We start from the raw sequence: 20,000 nt of genomic DNA on the forward strand, positions 1-20,000 counted from the left end.
GGTGTGCCCCCGGGGTGCCACAGAGGAATCTGGGAATGTTGCTCAGAGCCTAAAGTTTGAGTCTCACACCTCCAAGATGGATGTGTGTGTGTGTGTGTGTGTGTGTGTGTGTGTGTGTGTGTATTTCTTGCCAAAACACTGAGCCCTCTAACTGTGTCATACATTGCACATTGAGCACAATAAACACCTTTGCAACTGAAACTTATTCAAATTATTACACTTATTAAAATAGCTTTGTCATAGCTTTTTATCATAGCATAGAGTACCTCATACACACTGAACAGCAACTAAAACATGAATTCCGATGGCATCCTCCTTCAAATTTATTTATAAAGCGCTTTCTACAACACGTGAAATCACAAAGCAGCTTTACAGCTGTACTGGTCCAAATCTCTAATGAGCAAGTCAGAGGATACAGTGGGAATCTCCCTGGGAAGAAACCTCGATAGGACCACCACTCCAGGGAGGCCAGCGTCTTAGGGCTGCCTGGCTTGTGCCAGCTAGTATATCTGAAGCTTTTAACCTAAAGACGCGTGTGTGTGTGTGTGTGTGTGTGTGTGTGTGTGTGTGTGCTGTACAGAGACGTAGGCTCTTGCAGGAGTTGGGGGAGCAGCGAATTCCCTTCCTTTCGCCGTCGGACGCCGGCTTCCAGCAGTTAGTGAGTCCCCACCGACAGCTTCTCACACTTATAATCCCGCCAGACAAATGAGTGTGTTCTTCTGCGCCCAGCCGTGTGTGGGGAGCGAGTGCGTGCGAGTGTGTGTGTGGTGGGGCTGGTCGTCAGCGGCCGTGGGTGACGGCCGTGTCTCTCTCGCAGTGGGAGTCCAGCTACGCGGGTCTGACCGTGCGGAAGGCGGGTGCCCTGCCTGGAGACCTGCACGAGCGCGTGCAGTCGGCCCTGAGCACGCTGCTCCAACGAGGCTGTCTACTGCGGGACCTGGTGCGCGTGCGGGACCGCGACGTCTTCACAGCCGTCTCCCGTGCCCTGGTGGGGCAGCCGGGCTGCACGTACCGCTACCTGGACACACGTCTCTTCACCATCCCGTGGCACTGCGGCGACGGGGACGAGAGCTGTCCGCCCGCGACCCCGACGCCGATCCCGACCCCGCCGGTGCCTGACGGCGGGCCGTGCTGCGACACGGACCTGCGGGTGGCCTGCAAGGCCTTGTGGGAGCTCAACCGATTCTTCTGCGTCGACATCCAGCGGCACAACAACTCGCGGCGAGGAGGCGGGACCGCCGGCGAGGGGTCGGACAAAAGAGGCGGGTCCGGGCCGGCCGGGGAGGCGACCGCTTCCGGGGGCGGAGCCGAGGACAGGGTGCTCGAGGAAAAGGAGCAGAGGGCGGAGAAAGAGGAGGTGGGTGGGGATTCAAACAGTGGGCAGGGCTGTTCGCGGGCCTTGGACCCGCCCACGGCGACCCCTTCCGGACCCGTCCAGTTCAACATCACGCTCATTAATTACATGGACCCGCGGGGCATGACCCAGCTGAAGCAGGAACCCTACTATGGCATGGGCAAGATGGCTGTGGGTTGGCACCACGATGAGAACCTCGTGCCGCTCTCGCCGCTGGCCGTCTACAGCTACAGCTGCCCGGGAGAGACCAAGACTGAAGGTGAGGTGTGAGGAGAATGAGATGTGTGAGGCTTCTCGCGGGCTTTCTGTGGCCGAGCTTCTGTAGAAGCCAAACGTCATGAGGGTAATCTGAGTAACATCGTCTGGTAGAAATGAGCCGCGTTCAGGGGTAAGAAATGCATTGCTGTCCCAAGTCTGAATGATTGGACATCCATTGAGTATAATATAGTAGTGTGATTACTAATGTAATAATGCCATTGAGTATAGTGTAGTGTGATTACTCAATGGCATTATTACATTAGTAATCACACTACACTATACTCAATGGCATTATTACATTAGTATAGTGTAGTGTGATTACTAATCTAATAATGCCATTGAGTATAGTGTAGTGTGATTACTAATGTAATAATGCCATTGAGTATAGTGTAGTAGTGAGTAGTAATGTAATAATGCCATTGAGTATAGTGTAGTGTGATTACTAAAGTAATAATGCCATTGAGTATAGTGTAGTAGTGATTACTAATCTAATAATGCCATTGAGTATAGTGTAGTGTGATTACTAATGTAATAATGCCATTGAGTATAGTGTAGTAGTGAGTAGTAATGTAATAATGCCATTGAGTATAGTGTAGTGTGATTACTAAAGTAATAATGCCATTGAGTATAGTGTAGTAGTGATTACTAATCTAATAATGCCATTGAGTATAGTGTAGTGTGATTACTAATGTAATAATGCCATTGAGTATAGTGTAGTAGTGATTACTAATGTAATAATGCCATTGAGTATAGTGTAGTGTGATTACTAATGTAATAATGCCATTGAGTATAGTGTAGTAGTGATTACTAATGTAATAATGCCATTGAGTATAGTGTAGTAGTGATTACTAATGTAATAATGCCATTGAGTATAGTGTAGTGTGCTTACTAATGTAATAATGACATTGAGTATAGTGTAGTAGTGTGATTACTAATGTAATAATGCCATTGAGTATAGTGTAGTAGTGATTACTAATGTAATAATTCCATTGAGTATAGTGTAGTAGTGAGTAGTAATGTAATAATGCCATTGAGTATAGTGTAGTGTGATTACTAAAGTAATAATGCCATTGAGTATAGTGTAGTAGTGATTACTAATGTAATAATGCCATTGAGTATAGTGTAGTAGTGATTACTAATATAATAATGCCATTGAGTATAGTGTAGTAGTGATTAGTAATGTAATAATGCCATTGAGTATAGTGTAGTAGTGAGTAATAATGTAATAATGCCATTGAGTATAGTGTAGTAGTGATTAGTAATGTAATAATGCCATTGAGTATAGTGTAGTAGCGATTAGTAATGTAATAATGCCATTGAGTATAGTGTAGTAGGGATTAGTAATGTAATAATGCGATTGAGTATAGTATAGTAGGGATTAGTAATGTCGTTAAGTATAGTATAGTAGTGATTACTAATGCGATTGAGTATAGTATAGTAGGGATTAGTAATGTAATAATGCAATTGAGTATAGTACAGTAGGGATTAGTAATGTCATTAAGTATAGTATAGTAGTGATTAATAATGTCGTTAAGTATAGTGTAGTAGTGATTACTAATGTCGTTAAGTATAGTAGTGATTGCTAATGCGATTAAGTATAGTATAGTAGTGATTAATAATGTCGCTAAGTATAGTGTAGTAGTGATTACTAATGCGATTAAGTATAGTATTGATTACTAATGCGATTAAGTATAGTATAGTAGTGATTACTAATGCGATTAAGTAAAGTTGTTAATGTTGTTAAGTGTGGTATATTAGCAGACATGTTCATGTTCTTTGTTCCTAACTCTTGTATATAGTTTTCCTACCTCTCCAACAGCAACAATAACTACAAAAAGACAAATAAATAAACCAATAAACAAGTCTTCCAAAAACAAACAGTAACAGAAAGCTGGAGACAGGAGCCAGTATCAGACCAGTATCAGACTGCGTTTCATGACGTTTATCTAAACACGTCTCTCCTTTCTGTCCAGCTGTATTTATGCCCAAACAGACTCGCCCGCGTGCGTGTGTGTGTGCGCTTCAGCTGTGTTTCTCCTCATATCCACTGATCCCTTTCACCTTGACCTTGCCAGGGCGTCTCCAAGCTCAACATGCCCACGTGCCTTGTTGCGTCTTAGACTGGCTGGAACCTTCGGCCGTGTGACTCACAGAGCATTTGTCTCCTCCTTTCTTAAAATGTTTTAAGAGCTCTTACAAGATTCTACTGTTGTGTGTGTGTGTGTGTGTGTCATCGCCCCGGATTCTGCACATGGCGTTAATACACTCTGAAGTGAGCTGAATGTTGCCACACCCTCACAAATCAGTCCCCTCCCCCGGACACTTTTTACGTGCCTCAGCAAACCTCCTTTGCGGAGCTGAAGCGTTTCAGGACATTGTATACCCTCTCGTGTTCCGCCGCAGACATGTGTTCGGTTTTCCCAACTCTCAACGTTCCCACTCCCGCCCTGCATCTCCCGACCGCTTTAGATCGCAGTTATTTTCAAACGAATCGTTGAACCGAGGTGACTGGTGCAGCCGCACTGCGTGCGTTCCCGCTCGCGTCCTGAGCGGTTTGCAGATGTGTCCTGCTCTGCGAGCCCTTTGAGAGCTGCGTCAGGGAACTCGCGGCTGAAATTAAGTTAGAATTCATCCCTGCTGAGCAAAGGGAAAAGTCTGCAACAAACCAGAGGAGTTTAGCATTGATTTTACTGGAGTTCGACAGCTCTGGACTCTGCCGTCCTCTTTGGTTATTGCTCTCTCCTCCTTTCTGCTCTCGCTCTCTCGCTCTCTCGCTCTCTCTCCTTTCATTTTTTTGAGTTTTTTGAGAAAGGGTGCAGGTCTGAAGGCATGTTTGTCTCCCAGTGCTGTGGCGTAAGAATGCTGACCCAGGAACACGCGCCCTCTGCCCACATAATTGCATTCGTTAGGGCGGATAAAGGCCCAAACTGACTCCAGGTCAGCGTTTTTGCTAAGATGTGAAGAGTTTGTAATGCCATTAAGTCTTGACAGTGTTGGGGGTGGGGTCGGGTCGGGTTTTGGGGGGGGGGTTGTGTCCACAGCGATGATGGAGGAGAAAGAGCAGACTTCAAAAGAAGGGGACAAAAAAGAAGAGGAGGTGGAGGGGAGGCGCGCCGAGGAGCAGGGAGCTGGCGAGGAGGGCCCAAGTAAGGAGGAGGGAGAGACTGAGGAGGCGTGCTGGCGTGTGGGGCTGAAGGTGGCCTGGGACATACACACGCCAGGCCTGGCCCTGCCGCTGCAGTCAGGAGACTGCTATTACATGACGGGTACGTGAGCACGCATGCGCAGACGCGCAGATGCGCACGCAGACACACGCAGACACACAGACGCACAGCCACGCACACGCAAACACACAGACACGCACACGCAGACGCACAGACACACAGACACACGCACGCACAGACGCACAGACACACACACGCAGGCGCACAGACGCACGCACACAGACACACGCACGCACACAGACACGCGCAGGCGCACAGACACGCACGTACACGCGCACAGACACGCGCGCACACAGACACGCGCAGGCGCACAGACACACAGACACACAGACGCACAGACACACACACGCAGGCGCACAGACGCACGCACACAGACACACGCACGCACACAGACACGCGCAGGCGCACAGACACGCGCGCACACAGACACGCGCAGGCGCACAGACACACAGACACACGCACACACACACGCGCACGCACGCAGACACGCACACACACAGACGCACACACACACACACACACACACACACACACACACACACAGCCACTACCTTCACCTGGTCATAACATAACTATTCTTGGGTGTCAGATCGGTGTCCCTCGACTGACCCTGATGTACGTGTCTGTTATGTTTCTCTGTTTAGCTTCCATGCATCTTCTCCTTGGTTTTCAGTTTTCAAACATTTACTGGTCCACTCTGTCACCCTGGGCCACAACATTAACGCAGTCAAGAAAATGAAATGAAATGAAATGAAATGAAATGGGGTATTTAATGAGCAACTCTGACCTTGATCTGGACTGAGAGGGAATGAGAGAGAGAATATAGTTCTTGCTTTGAAGCCGTGTCATAGCACACATGCCAACATGGCCTCTCGCGTTCACATACCCGCACAAACTTTCCTACAGAGGGTGTCTGATGACCTCAATAAGGGCACTTTTTATGTCGGTGGTTTGCTGGGTAAGAGCACGACTAACGTTTTTGTGTCCTACACACCTCCTACGCCTACACACACGCAGACTCGTGTTTCTCTCCATAGGCATGTTCGTCTCTCTGAAATTGGTGTTCGTCAACGGCACTTCTTTGTTCTACAGGCAAAGATCAGTTTAACAGTTTTTTCCCTCTCTCTTTTCTCACTCTCCCTCTGCACCGAGCACCTGATTTATGAGTCTGTTCCCACTTTTAGTCCAGTGTGCTGAATTATGTCGAGGTAAACCGTGATTAGTTCCACTTCTGCTCGGACCCGTCTGAACCCAGGCCCCTGCCGCACTCGATCCCGCGCGACGCAGACGTATCTTACCCTGCACACCGAAAACGACGTGCGAAGAAATCCGTTCCATATTGGGACCAATGAGACGCTGCATCAGTTGGGTCTCTTAAGTCCCCCCGTTTTTTTTTTTTTTGGGGGGGGGGGGTGTTTCTGAAGCTTTGTGGCCGCAGCAAATAAGACAAAGTCCAGACTCACACTCTGCCCCTCGTTTCCTGGCCTCGCTAATGCCCAAATCGCTGAGTGCAAATTGAATCACAGTATTTGAGGCAAATGGGATGGAGGTGGTGGGTATGGGATGTCGCTTAAAGACAGAACAGTGTGAGGGGCTCGATGATGGGACTCAGCCCAGTAATAAGATTTCCAGTTCTAAAATGCTCCTGGGAGCGGGCAGACGCTCGGATCCGTAGATTTAAAAGCCCACTTCCTCCTACGGACAGCGGCCGAGCCCGATGACAAGGGAATAATGATGGATGTTTATTAAGGGAATTTGTTTCGGCTCACGATTCATCGGCAAGGCCGTGCAAGGGCCCGGCTCCACAGTGGTCCCACATTCCGGAATATAAAGCACTTTAAATGGGGCTAATACCGGCGGGAGGAGGAATGGCTCTGAATGGGAACACCGCTGCCCTGGTCTCGGGGTTTTCTCCCCGTGTTGTGTGCTGCCGCAACGGAGGGCATGGGGGTCCTCTGGGGCTGGTGTGTTTGGGGGTTTTCAGGGGTCACGTTTTAATGTTTGTGTCTCGGGGCAGGGATGGCTTTGTTTTTTGTCTGGGATGAAGCAGTTTTCCACTTGTGTCTTCGTGTTCCAGTTGGCTGGATTTTGTGTTTAATGCATTTTACTGTGGAAGCAGAGGTCAATGATTCATGGTGCTAGTGATGGGTGTGTGTGTGTGTGTGTGTGTGTGTAGATGATCTAAACAGGACACACCAGCATTGTGTGCTGGCCGGAGAAACGGCTCGATTCAGCTCTACACACAGAGTGGCCCAGGTAAGATGTTCCCGCATTCCTGTCCCAGCATTCCTGTGCCCACTTTCCCATTCCAACATTCCTATCCCAGCATTCCCGTTCCCGCTTTCCCATTCCCACATTCCTGTTTCAGCATTCCCGTCCCTACATTCCTGTCCCTACATGCCTTGTGGCCTTCCTTCCTTTCTACTTGCTCCGATTAGCCAAAATATCGATTTGTGTCAAAGCACCTCTTCTGATTACTGTTTATTTGCCGGCGTGTGTGATTGGTTGAGATGTCCATGTGTTTATGACGCAGGGTTCTTCCGTGTTCCAGTGTTCCACAGGTACATTGGAGTACATTCAGAGGCGCTGCTCAGAGGCTCTGGAAAACTTGCACACGGACCCAGAGAGCGGTGCCAAGAGCCTGAGATCCCTCATCTTGTCCACCCTACAGCACATAGAGGACATCCACAACGAGGTGGGAGTGTCTAGGCGTGTGTGAGTGTGTCTGGGTGTGTTTGGATGTGTCTGGACCTATCTGGGCATGTCTCAGCAAGTCTGGATGTGTTAGGATGTGTCTGAGCATGTCTGGGTCTGTCTGGGTCTGTTTGGATTTGTCTGGACCTGTCTGAGCGTGTCTGGATGTGTCTGGGTGTGTTTGAGTGTGTCTTGGCGTGTCAGGGAGTATCTGGATGTGTGTGGGCGTGTCTTGGCGTGTCTGGGTCTGTTGGGTGTGTCTGAGTGTCTGTGCATTTAACACCTTTTAATATCAATGTGCAAAATCCAACTGCCCAAATGTATCTCTGTTTTTGCGTCTGTGATGGAGTCCAGCAGTGGGTGTGCGATCCTTGCTGTGAAACCTCCACCCCTGTATCTCTCCCTCACTGGTCTTTTTAGACATGTTTTATGGACCATATTACTGCCCCAGACATCCAGTTTGTCTTTATGTGCTAGACTGATGTCTGTGAGCTGTTCATCTCTCTCTGCCGCCCAGCATGACTTCCTAGCTCGGGTTTGTGCTGTGATGTAAATATGGGCTGTAACCCTGCTGTACTAAACCAACGATGTACAGGATGCCTCCGTGTTTGTGGTGCAGGGATTAATACGGCTGTGGGGCTTACGGGGTTAAGACAGAGGAGACCGGCTGACAGCCAGAGACTAGTACGTAGAATAGATTGCTGCTCTTCCCTGCACGTGTGACTGTGTGTGTGTGTGTGTGTGTGTGTGTGTGTGTGTGTGTGTGTGTGTGTGTGTGTGTGTGAGAGAACAATAGATCGGTCCGCGGGTCTCTTCCTGGGTCTCTGGTGAGGGTTCTGTTCTAACCCCATGGGTTACCACCCTAATAGTATTTTAGTATGTAATAAGATAAAAGGTTGTAATGAGATATGTATGAATAAAGTGCTGACTTTGGAATTGTGTCCGTGTGTGAATCTCTGTAGTGCATGATAGTGTACGATGGTGTACGATAGTGTACGATAGTCCTACTGCTTGGAAACTGCAACATGAGTACCGTGTTGCCTGGCATTTGTTCCTGGGTTTAAACTCCGTGACAAACAAACTGCTACATGTGTGTTATGTTAACATCCAATAGCATTGAAAGAGGTGTGTGTGTGTGTGTGTGTGTGTGTGTTTGTGCGTGTGTGCTTACGTGTGTGTGTTTGTGTGTGCGCACCTGTGCATTTGCGCGTGTGCGTGTACGTATGCGTCCGTGCGTGTGCGTCCGTGTGTGTGTGTGCATGTGTGTGTTCTAAGGTTCATTTGTTTTGTTGAGTGTTAGTATGAGGACAAGTTCAAGTCCCATTTACATTTCAGGCAGTATGTATGAGACACACACACACACACACACACACACACACACACACACACACACACACACACACAGAAACACCTTAGGAGGATTAAAACATCACTTCAAACAAGTGGAAATGGTGGGAGACTCCCAAAGGGGAGATGAGGAGGCTCCATAGATCCCTGAGAGAGAGAGAGAGAGAGAGAGAGAGAGAGAGAGAGGGAGAGAGAGAGAGAGAGAGAGAGAGAGAGAGAGAGAGAGAGAGAGGAGGGGGAAGAAGAAAGGTAGCAGAGATGCACAGTGCCAGAGGGAGAGGGTGTGAGGTGTTTGTGTGCGTGTGTGATAAACTGTTTTGTGTCTCTCATGGGTGACACAAAGTAGGAAACCAAAACAAAAACACAACAACAAAAATAACAGGAAATGCAGATGTCCCACCAGTCATCAGGACCAAACAAACAACAGAAGCACCAGCATCAAAAGTAAACAACCTGTGTGTGTGTGTGTGTGTGTGTGAGAGAGAGAGAGAGAGAGAGAGAGAGAGAGAGAGAGAGAGAGAGCACATGTATGCATTGCTATGCTTGTAGGGAAACAATAATGATAATGTAGAAACTTGTCATCTGAGAAGTTTACAGAAAAAGTAGGTTTAAGATCTCAAATATAGTATATATAATAAATAACTGTGTGTGTCTATGCTTACTTTATAAGAAATAAGAGTGTCTTTGGATTCCTGTGTGAGTCCATACACCGTAATTCCACAGTAATTGTCTTGTTCTAACCCTAGTGTCCATTTTTAGACTGTGATGACTTCAGTTACACGTGACCAGTAATCTTACCGTCTCTGTTCTACAGCACTCCGCAAAAGGGGCACACACACACACACACACACACACACACACACACACAAAGACACGCACGCACAAACATGCAGATACACACTAACACACAACACTGAACACACTACTGAACACATCACTCTACTGAGCAAACCACTGAGCACACTACTGAACACTCTACTGAACACGCTCTACTCTCATGACATTGGTCTTAAGGCTCTGACGTGTGTGAACCAGTTCCTTTGACTCTCCCAGTTTATCGGCTCTTCTGGCTTTTAAACACAAGCACGTTAAAACTGTTTATTTAGCATAATTCAGCATTTAATGTAATTTGTTCTTCTTTGGTGGTGTAAGGTGCTGGTGTTTAGAAATTTCATTTCTGACCATGCGACCACTGCAAGCGGGTTGAGTCTCATCATATAAAACAATCCCAGGACTCCTTCTGAGCCTGTTGGACACCACGCCACTACCATGTCAGTGTTTATGCAGAGTTCACTTTACCACTCTTATAATATTCAATCAGCAGTGGTCATGTGGTGAGAAAATGACCAATGATAAACTGAGTACAGCTGTGCCTGCCAGTTGGTGGGGATACAGCCTGTAATATAAAAAAAAAACACCAATTAGGAAAAAAAGGACCAATTGGAAATACACACCTAATTAGTAAAAAGCACCAATTAGAAAGGCCCACCAAATAACTCCAGTGAGGTCACATATAAGGTGTAACATGATTGGTGAATATTTTTGATTCACATGCCCTCCTCATCTGCTGACAGTGCAATGCGCTTCGTGTTAAAAGTGCTCCTTTCTTCGGTGGGCCTAGCGGTAGTCCCCATTAGTCCCCGTGTGTGTCCATGCGCGTTTGTCTCTATGCGTGTTTGCCCACCCATAGGTCTGCATACCCCCTTGGACATGTATGTGAGTTTATTCTTTGCTTGCAGGTGGAGTTTGAGTGGCTTCGTCAGTACTGGTTCCAGGGACGCCGCTACGCCCGTTTCTGCAGCTGGTGGAGCAAGCCCATGGAGCGTCTGGAGGCAGACTGGAAGCAGATGGAGAGAATGGTGAGGATGCCACTGTGTGAGAGAGTTTGTGGAGGACCCAGCCGTGGCCCCACTTTAAGAGGAAATCCCCCAGATAAGACGCTGCACGTGTTTTGGTGTTGGCTAACATGTTGGGGAGAAGAGTTTCTAAGATGGTTCTTGTGTTTTGTGATTTTTGGGTTTTCTGATTGGGAAACCTCAACTTCGCAGTGTCGCACTTCCGAATGCATTCCTTGGAAAAGTGCGGAGACGTTATTAGGCACAGATGAGTTTGTTTTGTGTGAGTTCAAGTGAGGGTCAAACATCCCTGAATGCGGTCGGTACAGACGGATGACTCAGGGCATTCCTGCTGGTTTGAACCAGCAGCCATCTGCTCAGGAGGCAACTCTGCAGCGTTAACCTGAAGAACAACCGGCCACAGATCTAACGTTCCTCGACAGGCAAGAATGTGTCTGCCATCACTGTATGTTTGTAAGCAGAGAGGGTGTCACGTGGGGCTGTGAGACTGACGTGTGTGGTCCAGAGTGCGAGCTGACACAGTTGTGTTTACACGCTTTTAGAAACACGACGTTTTCTAAAACAACAGAATGAACACCATCCTGGTTCGACTCAGGGCGGAAGCCTTTAGCGAAAGTAGCTTCTTTCTGCAGAGTTTCACACTACGTCTCTCTCTTAAGACATCTTAAAGCTAGCGTTTATCGTTGATCAGTCTCAAGAATGATTTTTATTCAGTCTCGTTTTTCACACGTCTGTAAAGCACCACGTCTTAGTGTGCTGGACTGCCTGTTTGCCTCGTGACTTTCTCCACTCGCTGCGCGTGACCACAGATGACATGCCGACTGTGCATCAGAGGAGGACGTTCGGGTGACAGAAGGTCACGGTGATCTCCGCCTGTTCCTCTAGGACCGTGGTTTGTCGGCTCACGGTGAAGCAGTCATTTTGGACGTCCTGGCTTAGAGTATGGCTGTGATTGGTCGAGCGCATGTTTGAGCCATACGAGGGACCGTGTTAAAACTCCCAGGTTATGATAGGAGCGTAAACAGAGAGGCCCGGTGCTTCTTCGGTTTGGCTTGGGCAGGATTCATTTCATTTCAGTGACGTGGAGCGACGTGATTACTAGCAGGGATCCTCTGTGATTTTATTCCCATCTCAATCCTTCTGTAGCGTTTTGCCAGCCTGCACGCGCGTACATGAACCATAGAAATAATTCCAGATTATACCAGTACCGAGCGAATGTGTCGGGAAATATTCCATTTTATTAGGAATATTTTTTTCTTTGTTGTTGCTTTTGAGGTCTTTGTGTTCCTGTTGTCTTGATCTTGTAGGAGGGCCATAAATATTTTCGGTGTTGTATGTTAACCGGGCAGCGGTATGAAGCCAGAGTGCTTCAGTCATTCAGAACAGCCCCCAACCCCACGGGGTTGAAATAAGTGCATTGTATTTCGATAACTGACACGGTCAAGATTAAACATCACTACCTTCTCAAGCCTGAATCTGTTGTCTTGTTGTTGGTAATTAAATGTACCCATTTCTAATATGAGCCCTGTAATCTGAAGTCTGACATTGGCAGTAAATCTCTTTTACACCAACATGATGTATTGGTTAAAATAAGGTTTTTTTTGGAGCAAGAAACCAAATTCCTGTGTTTTCAAGGCTGTCGGTAGAAAATAAATGTAAATAAATGTAAAAGTGTTTATTCCATGTAGCTCCTAGCAGAGTTTCTGAGGTGTTTTGAATAAAATGTAAATATGTCATACCATGGCACTATTTTTGTCGGGACTGACCTGCTCTTGAAAATAGCTTTGCTGATTCCTATTCATTACTGTATTTTTTATTTACATCGTGTTAATGCACATTTGGGCCCTGAGTAACCAGGCCAGTGTTGACTATTTGTTGTCATGCCTTCTCTCTGTTTTTAGCTAAAATATTCTGTTTGGCTCATGCATATTTTGTCTTTTGTTTCTGCTTTTGTGGAATGAATTCAGATGCTGAGGTCAGAGTCAGTAGGGGGCACTGTTGCCCTACCAAAGCAGCAAGCATGTAGTGTAGTGCATTCCTCTCTCTCTCTCTCTCTCTCTCTCTCTCTCTCTTTCTGAGCAGTAATCACATCTAATGTGCTGCTGGGGCCATGGTGAGGCGCTCGGGGTGTATGGGGGTGTGTGAACGTGTGTGTGTGTGTAGTGATTTGAGGCAGGATACAGAGGTGGGAGAGACTGAGATGTAAGGAGGAGTCCTCTGCGAGATTCTCCTCCCCTCTTAGTTGAGGAAGACAGGTTAAGAGTGCTGATATCCCTTGGTCAAGTGCACAGTTATGTCCGTGCGGGTGACTTTCTCTCTCTCTCTCTCTCTCTCTCCTCCCCGCTCCTGCTGGCCTGGCTGATACTGGCCTTTCTTAACGAGCGTGTTCTAGAGAGCAACATGCATAACGAATGCTTTCTCCTTTTTGAAATTCGTTTTTTTCAGGGATTTGCAACATTACTGTGGCGTGTATTTGATGCCGGCAGTAGGATGTGTAGTTTTAGTTTTTCTGTTGCTTTATTATTATTATTATTTTTTTTTTTTTAATTTATTTATATATTTATTTATTGGTGACATTTTGATTATTAGTTTTTTTTTAATCTCTGGATTTGGAACACAGGGAATAAAGTTAATGAAGATGGAAAAAAAAATGCAGAAGAAATATTTGTTGTATCCTTACACGCAGTGTAAACCTTTAATTAAAAACACATTTTGAATCATTTATAATAAATATACACACTCCCCTTTAATTAGCAGTTGATCAACCTTTTGTAGTATGTATTTTTGTAAAGTTAACAGTGATTGGTTAAGAACAATTTGATGCCAGTCATAGCAACAAATGCATTCAGAGATGAAGCATTCCTGCATATACATAAATACGCCGTTGAATTTGACTAAAATCTCACATTTATTAGTTTTTTACTTTTGAGAGATCTACTTCGGAAAGGCAGCGTTTGGAGGGTTTATTTGTTGTTTAAATGTTGGTCAGACACGGAGTTCATTATAAGCGCAGCTGATGGCCCCGCCCGGGGCCCGGGCAGACAGGAAGGGAGTGTGGCTCCACGCTCGGCCCAGGCCGAGGGCTCAGTGTCCGGCCGTCTCACGGACGTCTCCCTGCCTGCGCTTTATTAGAGCCGCTCCTCCCGGGGGCTTTGACGCTTCTCTTCCTCTCGTCTCGTCTCCGGCTCTCGCTCGCTCGCATCCCCCACCCCTTCGGTCTGTTGTGATGCAAATTCTCACCCGTCTATTTGAATGACATCCTGATAAAGCAGGTCCTCCCCCCTCAATCTCTCTCGCTCTTTCTTCTTTCCTCTCTCTCTCTCTTTCTTAAGTGGTACTTTAGGAATTGATGCACACTCCAGGACTTGAAAAAAAAAAAATTAAAAATGTATCAAAAAACCAAAACCGAAGCTGTGCGGAGGAAGAGCAGAACACAAGTCAGGCCCACAAAGACAGCCGGGCCTAAACACATCTGTGCTGATGGCACCCAGCAGGCGACACAGATGCTATCATGGCTCAGGTACCTTAAAGTCCTTTGGCCCCTCTGTGTGTGCGTGTGCGTGTGCGTGTGCGTGTGTGTGTGTGTGTGTGTGTGTGTGTGTGTGTGTGTGTGTGTGTGTGTGTGTGTGAAGAGCCCATTGCCGGTAGTTCCAACGCGCAGGCGTTTGAGGGGCAGCCCGTCCCCTCGGACGGCCCTAGTGCGGGCGTCCCCCACGTCCCCGAGGACCCCCGTCTCGTCCCTATCCTACATCACTGACATTTATTTAAAGCTGTAACAATGAGACCCTCCTCCAGTGCTTGACAGGGTGGAGATAGGCAGTCATATGCAGAATATTTTAAATACCGGCTTGGCATTTTTTTATCTTTCTCTTTCTTCTGTGGGTGGGGGCGTGCGGTTTGTGGGGGGCGGTGCTGGGTGTGGACACGGGCTCTCTGGGTGTAGGCTCTGCTCTGGATGGTGTCGGCGGTGTAATTGATTTCGTGGGCACTACGCCTGCGTGGGGTTTACGTGCTAATTTGTCCTTTTCTCCACATCTCCGACTGCACCGATCCTCACTTCAAAAAGGGCCGATGTGCAGAGAGCTTCTGTTTGTTTTTTCATTCCTGTGCGCTCTCTCTCTCTCTCTCTCTCTCTCTGTCTCTCTGTGTGTCTGTGTCTAACGTCGTATCTTTTTGGCTTGTGTTTTCTCTATTATTGATGAAAAGGTCTTGAGTTCAAAATCAAGATTAATTTAACATCAAGATTAATTTGCTTTCATTGGTAAATAATTTCACTTTTTGTTGGAGTTCCTTATTGATAAAGTCTGAGTGTAAAGGCTTCTGAGATGGATTCTTCTCCCTTTATTCTTTCACACAGAAGGATTATTGAATGGAGGTGTGTGTGTGTGTGTGTGTGTGTGTGTGTGTGTGTAGTGACTAGACAGGGAGAAGCAAAGCCCAGTCCAACTTGGGAGGTCGCCATCGATACCTGATTAGGTTATTGACCTACTTGCCTGTCTGTGTGTGTGTGTGCGCACACGCACGTGCGCTGTGCTCACTTGCACAAGTGCTGGTGTGTATATGTGTGTGATGTGTGTCAGGAGGCTAGCGGATGGGTGAGGAGAGAGAGAGAGAGAGAGAGAGAGAGAGAGAGGGAGAGAGCGAAGGAGGGACAGGGTCAATGTAAATGTTATTGCTGTGTGAGCTCATTTGATCAAAGCCTCTGAAAGGTTAAGTGAATCCAATCTGGTTTAGTGTGTCTGAAAGGAGGTTGCATGCCTCTGTGTGTGTGTGTGTGTGTGTGTGTGTGTGTGTGTGTGTGTGTGTGTGTGTGTGTGTGTGTGTGCGTGTGTGTGTGTGGGTGTGTGTGTGTTATCATACTGCCAGTGAAGGCTGGTCTGGTCTGGGGTTCTTCTCTCCCCCCTAATGCATTTAGACAGCAATTGGCCTTAATAACCTTTATTGACTTCATCGGGTCAGAGCCAAGGATCTAATTATTAAAGTGTATCAGTTTCATCGGAGTTTAGTGCTCTGCCGTTCATATAATTATTTTAAGGTCGAGCGGGGCAATTAATCTCCCTTCACTTATTTGATGGGTTTGTAAAACATTATGAATGTTCTTCTTCTGTGATGTTCTCGCTCGTCGCAGAGGCTATGTGGACGTGGATGTGCTGGCCGGATCTCCGTGGCGCTGGACCCCTGCCCTGCCGGGACTTTCTAACGCGGCAGGAAACGCTTAAAGAGAAAAGTGTAGTGTGTGATGGTCCTGCTCCCTCGATTCCTCAGCAGGTCATTTTCCTGCCTGTTCAGGTGTTTGTTTGTTTGTTTTCTTTTCAGTGCAAAATGCCTTTTTTTCTTTTTCTGCCTGCGCACTTGCGTGGGAACAGGGAAGGTGTGTGTGTGTGTGTGTGTTTTATGGAGCATCAGTACACTGATGTCAGTCCTTCAGTTTCTTACCGGTTTGCCTCTTCCCAGTTTTTGGCATTCTGTTCTTCTGTCTTTTCCAGTAGAATGAGAGAACGGTTTGCACTGGGGCGTACTGGGTGAATTTCCCTCTAATTGCGACGGCTGGGTGCTGTTTCTAAATCAAGATGTTTTTGGCCTGCCTGCTGTACATCTGCTTCAGCGAGTCCGTGTGCACAGTGCGTCATTTAGAAAGAGCACCTGAATCTCCGCTCCACGTTCTAGGTGCAGGAGAAAGTGAACGGACACAAAAATGAATCAGTAACGAAGATATGGTGGAAGAAAGGTGTGTGCGTGTGTGTGTGTGTGTGTGTGTGTGTGTGTGTGTGTGTGTGGAGATGTGCAGTATAATATGCGGGCAAAAGGTATTTGCGATTCCCTTTGAAGTCCTCATTGAACAGTGGGAGCTGAATTTCAGCAGGGTCTGATAGTGTTCAGGGTAAATACTTAAAACCCTTTAGAGAATTTCACGCACTGATTCGCCACTAGCAGAATGTTTGTGGCGCTGTGTGTGTGTGTGTCTCGGTGTGTTTTACCTAGAGGGATGTAGCTGTAAGCTTTGTACCTGCAGATAGAGAGCCTTCATGGATCCAGGGATTGTGTGTGTGTGTGTGTGTGTGTGTGTGTGTGTGTGTGTGTGTGTGTGTGTGTGTGTGTGTCTGCGCGCGCGCGAGCGAGTGCATGTGTGTGTTTACGGCAAGCTATCTGTCCTCAGCTGGTGGATGCCGTGCAGTGTGTGTGTGTGTGTGTGTGTGTGTGTGTGAGAGAGAGAGAGAGAGAGGACAGGGGACACTATGCGTCTCTTTGTATGTGTATATGTGCATTTGTGTTTATATTTCTGTTTGTGTGTGACACTGTGTCTCTGTCTGTGTGTATACGTGTGTTTGTGTGTGTGTTTTTGTGTTTGTATGTGAACAGTATCTGCAGAGTCAAAGGGAAAGAACTGAGGGTTATTTGAAGCCTTTTAACACTGATAAAACCCATGCATCACACAAAACCAACACACACAGTCACACACAAACAGAAATATAAACACAAACGCACATATGCACACACAAACAGACCCACAGTGTCTCTCTCACACACACACACACACACACACACACACACACACACTTTAGAATGTGTCCTCCTTCTCTCAATAGCAGCATTCTTATCCACACACACAATGAAAATTATGATAATTATACTATAACAACAACAGCAGCAACAATAATAATCAAATATTTGAAGTAGTAAGGTTCCATTTCCGTGTCAGTATGGACAAATGAACTCATCAGTCATCCTCAAACAGTGTATTTTTATATTTTTATCAAACAACTTCCTGTCAGTATTTGTTACTTATGTCACTTTAACTTTCCTTCACGTGATGTGTGCTGTGGAGTGGAGCTCTTTTGTGTTTGGAAGGTTTGATCTTTCCGAAGTGCTCTCTGCTTTCTCTGGAGCGCTGTCCTTCCTGGGGAGACATGTTTGTTATTGACACCACTGAGAGAGGTTCACACCTTTTCTGATTCATCAGTGTTGACTGTAACAGAGGGTGTTTTGGAGAAAAGAAATGAACACATTACTATGTCTGATGTTCTTCCCATCAGTGGGTCTGTGAGATAATTGTTCAGTGACAGTTCAAATCATAGCTGATAAAACACACATGCGTGCACACAGTTTGCACCCGGGTGTAGCAGGCACTCCACCTCCTGCCGTGGCTGCCTGTTTCTGGCTTGATCATGGTCCTCACCTTCATCCTGTCCATCTCCAGCGGGCTGTGGTAACTAAGGCCCGAGGTGTCTGAGGAACAAGAGAGAGGGAGATTGGCGCAAAAGAGAAAGATCTTTTCTCCTAAAAGCCTTTTATTCTTAACATAGCTAGAAGAAAAAAGGCATTAAACACATTAAAAAATAAAGACTACAGTTGCACAGACAGTTGCCCTAGGGGCAAGATTGTACTCATCCCAGATTTTGCATCAAACCCAGACATGTAGCGCAATAAAAAACACACCCGATCTGTGACTCCGCTTCAGCTTGTAAGGTTTTTCACAGGGCTGATGTTTTTCTGATTGGTCAGCTGCCTTGCTCCGGTTGGGTCAAAGACATGCAGAGTGTTGGTAAACAGGGTGGTGTGATGTCCCGTGGCATACAGGGGTTCCAAACTGACCACATGCACAGACACCATGATTGGTTTGGCTGAGTGACGGATGGTATGAAAGACATTTATGAAAAGGTTGATATTGTTGAATACTCTCAGTGTGTCCCAACGCTGCCTAACTCTCAATGCGTCCCAACGCTGCCTAACTCTCAATGCGTCCCAACACTGCACAACTCTCAGTGTGTCCCAACACTGCACAACTCTCAGTGTGTCCCAACACTGCACAACTCTGTGTGTCCCAACGCTGCACAACTGTGTCCCAACACTGCCCAACTCTCAGTGTCCCAACGCTACCCAACTCTCAGTGTGTCCCAACACTGCCCAACTCTGTGTCCCAACACTGCCCAACTCTGTGTCCCAACACTGCCCAACTCTGTGTGTCCCAACACTGCCCAACTCTGTGTGTCCCAACACTGCCCAGCTCTCTGTGTGTCCCAACACTGCCCAGCTCTGTGTGTCCCAACACTGCCCAACTCTCAGTGTGTCCCAACGCTGCACAACTCTCAGTGTGTCCCAACACTGCACAACTCTGTGTGTCACAGCCGATTTGCTAAATGTCCCTCTGTAGCCCCCATAGAAGAAAGCCTAATGTAATGAAAATACCTGGAGCTCTGCATAAACCAGGACTGCTGTGTGGTGTGAGTTTCCTTCAGGCAGTGTAAGCAGAACTGGTGGGGCAGCAGAGAAGAGGGGTTCTGGCCTCCTTCCTGCCGCCAAAGAGCTTTTAGTCACATATAAAGAGTTTTCTCTGGCTTCAGAGGCGCAGATGTGAGATCCTTATCTGTGGCTTCAGTTCCAGCTCCAGATCCAGTAATAGATGGACATAGGTTCATATGTTTGTGTGTGTGTGTGTGTGTGTGTGTGAGGTAGTTACGGTATTGAAGTCTCTTCCACGAGGCACCCGCAGCACGTGCGTGGCCCGAGTTTGAGAGGTGGTCTGGGAACGCAGCTTCTCTGCCTTCGGGACATCACACATCTAGAAATCACATTTAGTCACAGTTGGGCATCTTTTCAGTGGCGGGGGGGAGAGCTGCACGTTCCACTGTTTAAACCCTCTGCTTTAAACTCTTTTAAACTCTGTTTTAAACCTTCTCGGTTTAAAACTCTCTCCATTTTAGAACCCTCCCTTTATCATTCACAGCCTGAAAGAGCCATGAAGACAACAGCACATCAGACTTCTGCTTCATTTACTGCAGACGTCTGTTCAGCTGTCTGAGGGGCCCGGCGCTCCCGGCGCTCCCGGCCCGCCGCATGCCTCCACCCGGGTCGTCCTCCGTCCGCTGCAGATGCCTTTGTCTCTGTGCCCTTCTCTCTTCAAACATGCTGGCGCGATGTTGCAGACACATTTTTCTAATGTTTTACACTTCGTGTAATCCGTATCCTGGGGCGTGGAGGGGCCAGGGCGCAGCGCCCGCAGGGATGGCACCACAAGTACTTGTGAGGTCAATTTGGCTGAAAGGGCAAGCACTCAATCACTCACACGCATGCACACGCACACACGCACGTGCGCACACACACATTATACTCACTCACTCGCTCACTCTCTCACACACACTCTCATTCATTCACTCATAAACACACTAGCACAACCACAGGTCCAATGTTAAACACAGCTGACGGACTGAACACGTCCTCATCATTTCACTGGTTCCTCTAAACCAGCTGTGTGGACCCAAAGCAATC

General features: G+C 47.2%; 1 protein-coding gene across 2 annotated transcripts in view; it reads left to right on the forward strand.

The window, feature by feature from the left end:
• Window positions 1–20,000, forward strand: part of fto (FTO alpha-ketoglutarate dependent dioxygenase) — a 103,598-nt gene that overhangs the window by 18,666 nt on the left and 64,932 nt on the right. The window contains exons 2-8 of one of the 2 annotated variants that reach the window (XM_081705877.1): window positions 581–658; window positions 818–1,613; window positions 4,654–4,878; window positions 7,013–7,092; window positions 7,388–7,531; window positions 10,617–10,736; window positions 19,459–20,000. The exon at window positions 19,459–20,000 is cut by the window's right edge and continues 714 nt beyond it. In XM_081705877.1, coding sequence (XP_081562003.1) covers window positions 581–658; window positions 818–1,613; window positions 4,654–4,878; window positions 7,013–7,092; window positions 7,388–7,531; window positions 10,617–10,736; window positions 19,459–19,533 — 1,518 coding nt within the window. In that variant the 3' untranslated portion in view covers window positions 19,534–20,000. The remainder of the gene's footprint in view (window positions 1–580; window positions 659–817; window positions 1,614–4,653; window positions 4,879–7,012; window positions 7,093–7,387; window positions 7,532–10,616; window positions 10,737–19,458) is intronic. The other variant, XM_081705876.1, reaches the window with a different exon arrangement.

Source organism: Electrophorus electricus, chromosome 23 (assembly GCF_041902795.1).
Source record: "Electrophorus electricus isolate QZ-2024a chromosome 23, ASM4190279v1, whole genome shotgun sequence".
Lineage (NCBI taxonomy): Eukaryota > Metazoa > Chordata > Actinopteri > Gymnotiformes > Gymnotidae > Electrophorus > Electrophorus electricus.